General features: G+C 55.2%; 1 protein-coding gene across 1 annotated transcript in view; it reads right to left on the bottom strand.

Annotated features, from left to right (window-relative positions):
* Positions 1-5,203, bottom strand: part of ASAP3 (ArfGAP with SH3 domain, ankyrin repeat and PH domain 3) — a gene marked incomplete at its 3' end in the record, with an annotated part of 10,381 nt that overhangs the window by 2,744 nt on the left and 2,434 nt on the right. The window contains exons 4-11 of the mRNA XM_009077630.1: positions 5,148-5,197; positions 4,780-4,906; positions 2,687-2,772; positions 1,838-1,913; positions 1,621-1,707; positions 1,236-1,345; positions 913-982; positions 315-402 (exon numbers count right to left, since the gene is read on the bottom strand). Coding sequence (XP_009075878.1) covers positions 315-402; positions 913-982; positions 1,236-1,345; positions 1,621-1,707; positions 1,838-1,913; positions 2,687-2,772; positions 4,780-4,906; positions 5,148-5,197 — 694 coding nt within the window. The remainder of the gene's footprint in view (positions 1-314; positions 403-912; positions 983-1,235; positions 1,346-1,620; positions 1,708-1,837; positions 1,914-2,686; positions 2,773-4,779; positions 4,907-5,147; positions 5,198-5,203) is intronic.

Raw genomic sequence — 5,203 nt, 5'->3', positions numbered from 1 at the left:
GCTAAAATCTCTCCAAAGGAACTACTTTAAATTAAAATTAAATCAATGCACATCACTGTTCCATCACCTGAGCCCTATCACAACCTCTTTTTGCCTGAGCTTGCTAGATCTTCTCAGAGAAGTTCGTCCATCCTCTGTCAAGACAGCCAGGGAGACACCCAGAGGAGGATTAAAAGGGCAGAGGGTATCCAGGTGCCATGGCAGTGCTGACAGAGGTAAAACCCACTGCAGAAAGGGAGAGTTCCCACCACAGCTCGTTCACCTCCAGGTCAAACCCCCCACTCCAGCCACAGCATCCTGCCCTGGGCACTCACGTGTCACCAGGTCAAAGCATTTCTTCTCCTCGGCGTGGGGTCGCACCTGGCAGGTGAGGAGGTTCAGCTTGACAGGGGGACGGTTTATCTGCAGGGTGAGAGGACAGAGGTGGGTTAGAGGACTGGGAAAGGGCGGAATGAGCAGCACCAAGGGATAGACATCTCCAACAGCAACTGTGGTGGGATAACCACCACCCTAGATGGTCCCTCTTGAAATAAGCAGGTGAGCTAGACTCTCTCTGACTCTTTGCAGGAGAACAGAGCTCTGAGATGTCCCTTACTCATGTTCTCTGTCCCCACTGCAGTTTCCAGCCTCCAACGCCAGGGGGCAGCACCTCCTGCCCAACCCACCTCAGCCTCCTTGGACCTGTCTGGACCCTCATTGCCCATCTCACTGCCCCAACCAAGCCCACCCTCCCCTCCTCGGATCCTATCAGACATGGGGGACTCCCTTTAGCACATCCAGTCCCAGCTTGCATTAAACTTTAAGCCAGGCAGATTTGCAATCGGTTTGGGCAAAACTAAACCTGAAATCCAACAGACACCAACACTCAAAAGGTGCACGAAGGGTCAGGGCTGCAGCCCCACTGCTCCTCACCGTGCTGTGGGAGATGGTCAGACAGCCATACTTCACACCACATTTCCTCTTCTGCCACACTTTGCGGATGCTGAGGAGGAGGAAGAGGAGGAGTGAGGATTGCACAGCCCTGATCGCCCACATCCACATCCCAAACCACCCACAGCAGCGCTCGGCAGAAGCCTGATGGTGTTCTGGCCATGAGGCTGTTCCTCCTGTAGCTCACAGAGCACAAAATGTCCTGGTGAGCCACGGGCTGTGGGATCCCAGCTCTGGGGCCTCCCGTGAACATCAACAGCATCAGGATAGAGCTGGGAGCTCTCTGGGACAACACTCATCCTCACCCATCGCTCTTCTTGTACAGGAATCCTGATTTCTCTGTCCCATACTGCTTGTTCCCTTGGTGCTGGTGGATGCTGTAGCCACTGCCAGAGTTCTTCCTGCTCAGATTTTCCTGAAAAAAAACATTCAAGAAGCAAAGTGAGAGGTGCAGAGGTGGCTGCTGCCCCAAGAGACCTCATCCTTATGTGGGTGCAGTGTCCAGCAGGTTGCCAGAGATGCCCATGCCCTTCCAGCATCCAAACATTTCCCAGGTCTCCTGCACTGCTCCCACGGATGCCTCCTTTGGTCCTCAGCTCCCCTTTCCCTGCTTCTCCCCATCCCCAACCTAACCCCAGGGGAAGCAGCACCTTCCCAGTGCTCCTTCCCAGCCCATCCCAGGGATCTCACCTCCTTGTTCTCCAGCTGCAGGATGCTGCGGAGGGAATCACGGGTCTGTGTGAGCTGCTTCACCTCCTCCTCCTGCGCTTGGTGGAGCTGCAAAGGGAGCAGCTGCCCTCACTGCTGTGCTGAGCACGGGTGTTCTCAGGGGCTGGCATGGGGACAGGGGGGTGGCATCCCTGGGGACACATCCAGGCGGTGCTGGATGGCAGTGTGGGGGACTTACCGCGTGGAGCGACACAGCGAGCTTCTCAATGAAGGGGTAGAGGTTCTGGGCAGCCTTCCAGCCGTCTTGGAAGAAACTGGGCATTTGTTGAGGGTGATTAAGATGCAGATGGGGAGGATGGAGGAAAAAAGAGGGTTTTTAGAGAAAATGTGGCAGGAGACCATGGCAACCCCCACCCTGGGAAGCTGCTCTTTCCTTCTGGTTCCTGAGCTCCTGGGATCAGGAGAGAACACACCAAAGGCCAAGCTCAGCCCATGGGGTCTGGATACCCCAAATATTTGGGGTTTTTGGGACGCAGGATTGGTCACTTGTTCAATTCCAGTGGGGACCAGCCCCACTGGAGACCATGTCCTGGGGGTTTCTGGGTCACAGTCCCAGCTGGGAACACACTCTCAGCCAATCTTAGACTGTCCCTTCCTGCCCCAGTTTCCCCACTCAAGAGCTGGAGATGACATGACACCCACATGCTGCTACTCCAACCCTATGGAACAACAGGAAAGGCAAAGGGATGTTGATCCTGTTTTCAAATACCCTTGTTATGAGCCCCACAGCTAATACTGGAGCCACTCAGCTGAACTCATCCCTGGAAATCTATCCAGAAACCGAATCATCGTATCTCGAGCCAACCCCTTTTCCCCAGCCCCATGGACACGTTTACAGCTCCTCAAGCCAACAAAGCACATTTCATCTCCTCAGATACAACCAGAGAGTGATGGGCTCTGCTCAGCATCTCCACCAACAGCTTTATGGAGCTGGGATGGGAGAAGGAACCCCCAGACCCCCATGGGACTTCCCAGGGAGTGACAACTGGCTCTGGGGACAAACCACCTTGACCCAGGTGGCACCTACTTGTGCTGAGCGTGGAAAAACTTGATGAGGCTCTGCAGGAAATCTGGTCCCTGTTTCATCTGCGACTCACTGGCTTTCAGCAGATACTGGAGGAGGAGAAGACACACAGTTAGGTGACAGAGACAAGGACCAGCTGAAAATATCCCAGAGGAAAGAGCAAGAGCCTGCCCAGCCCTTGCTTCCCTTCCCGGCACAGGGAGGAGGGTTAAAACACTGGCTGGGTTTCAAGAAGTCGAGTCACGATGTTGGATTTGAAAGCAGCTCACAGGGGACCACCCTCAGAAAACCTGGCTCTGGAAGTCCTCCAAGCCTTGGAAAGTTCAAGGACCAAGGCAAGCCTCCGGGATTTCCAGCCAAGCATGCTTCTCCCGCTGCTCATTACTTCTGGAGTTAATAAATAACCAAAACTCAAGGCAGCTTGTGAAGCAGAAAAAAAAAGAAAAAGTCCTGAACATTTTTGAAGACATGACCCTTTTATTCCCAAAAAATGAGATTCCAAGCAGATAGCACCTGCAGCACACCAGCCCTGGATGTCTGCCGAGGTGTCCCGTGGGATGAGGAGCTTCAGCTTTAGGCATCAAACCCATCCATCAGCTGCAGGCAGGGAAGGAAAGACCCAGAGTCTCTGCTCACCCTGAGCAAAATAAGGAGGGGAAGAGATTTTCCCCCTGCAAGTTCCTCTCCAGCTGCTGGAATGGTTTTGAGCGGGAGGCAAGAGGAAGGCAGCACTGAGCTCCAGGGGCTTTCCATGGTGGGATAAAGCACCTGGAACGAAGTCTTCTGGTGCCCTGAGCACTCTGGACACCCCTACACAGCAAGGGGCAGGGGAGGGTTGTTAAACTGCTCTGTGCAAGCCAGCACAGCATCCAACCTGGAGCACAACTGCACTCCTGAACTAAGTCCCAGCTGGAAAAGGCCACACATGCCCATCTCCCATGGGATGCCTCAGAGTGATGGTGGCTGGGAAGAGTCCCAGCCAGTGCTGGCTGAGACCCACGAGCAAAGGGATGCTCCAGCACTCACAGCCCTGGGGGTGCCCATGACGGGGACACACAACCACCTCACGGGGTGAAACAGGACCATGCTCCCAACCCAGGAAGCAGGAAAACGCATCTCCCTGTAATCTCACATGCATCACACCCCCACAGCCCTGGCCAGACCCCCAGAAGAGCTGCCCCCTGCCATTTCCAGGGCCAGCAGCAGCTCTCATGCACACGGGCAGCCGCCGTGCCCAGCTCCAGCTCCAGCTCTGCTCCCTCCTCTCCGTGTGCTGTTATTTATCCCACAGTGAAGCTATTCAAGGGAGTGACTCATCTGGCTGTGTCCCAGCTCCCAGCAGGCACAGCCTCCTCCCCACACCCCTTGCCCTTTGCTGGGGAGGGCATAGGGTGGCACTGGGCTCTGATGGTGCTGCCTGGCCCTCAGGAAAATGGGAGACCCCTGGGACAACCCACTGGGGATTTGTTCCCTGCTCTGTCACACTCAAGAGGTTTACCAGGGTGCTGAGTGTCTGGAGTCAGGACACCTGTGACCCTCCTTGCTGTGGGGTTCCAAAATTGGGTCTACATCCTTCATCTCCTCCCATCTCACCTCCTGAGCATGGACTCATGGCACTGTCAGGGATCTGGGGTCATTTGTGAGCCCCCTAACCAAAACCAGGAGCAGTTTTGAGAAGAGGGCAAAACCACAAAGCTAACCTCAGGGATGTCAGCCAAAAAGCTCACTTGTGACCCCAAATGCCACCCAATGAAGGGGTAGGAGCAGGGGTGGGAGGATGCAGTGGGACTCCAGGTGTCTCACTGTAGCAAGGGGTGACTTTCCTGGGGGACCTCATGGGGCACCACAGGTGCCATTTGCAGCTGCAACTCACAGGGGACCCAAATCTGGGGACAAGGTAGGGATCCCTGAGCCAGGACCATGCAAGGACACGATAAGATGGGGACAGGAAGAGTACCACACAGCACCCACGTGGGGCTGTTCTGGTGCTGGGGATGGGGACAGGCTCTGATGTCCACACACAGCTTTGAGCAGAGCAGTCCCTTGTGTCCCCCTGAGGCTGAGGAGTCCCTGAATCTGCTCAGCACAGTCCCTACCTCACACATGTGGAGTTGGAAGAGCCTTCGCTCCTTCTGCATGTCCTCAGCCACCTCTGCTGCTGTCATCTCAGCCTGGATGACCCCAGCCAAGCGCGCTCGCTCCTTCTCCTTCTCCATCTTCCCCCTGTGGAATGGGACAGCAGTGGATTAGGGACATCTCTTCTCTGAGGAATGTCCCATGCAGGGGACAATGGTGGGGATGGGATCAAGAGAAACATCTCTGGCCCTTCTAGCTGGGAAACGCTGGACCAGAGCCTTCCCAATGGCAAACAGGCACCATCAGTGCCCAGCTCCAGACTGGGGACAAAACACCTTTGTGCAGAGCAGGATTAGGTGGATTTTAGTGGAGGCAGCGTGTTCCTTACACTTTGGTCTCATAATCCTTCCAGGCCTTTTCAATCTGCTTCTTGGAGTCCTGTGG

This window comes from Acanthisitta chloris, unplaced genomic scaffold (assembly GCF_000695815.1).
Source record: "Acanthisitta chloris isolate BGI_N310 unplaced genomic scaffold, ASM69581v1 scaffold28696, whole genome shotgun sequence".
Taxonomy (NCBI): domain Eukaryota; kingdom Metazoa; phylum Chordata; class Aves; order Passeriformes; family Acanthisittidae; genus Acanthisitta; species Acanthisitta chloris.
The sequence above is the reverse complement of the archived record's forward strand: the minus strand, read 5'-3'. Positions and strand labels throughout refer to the sequence as shown.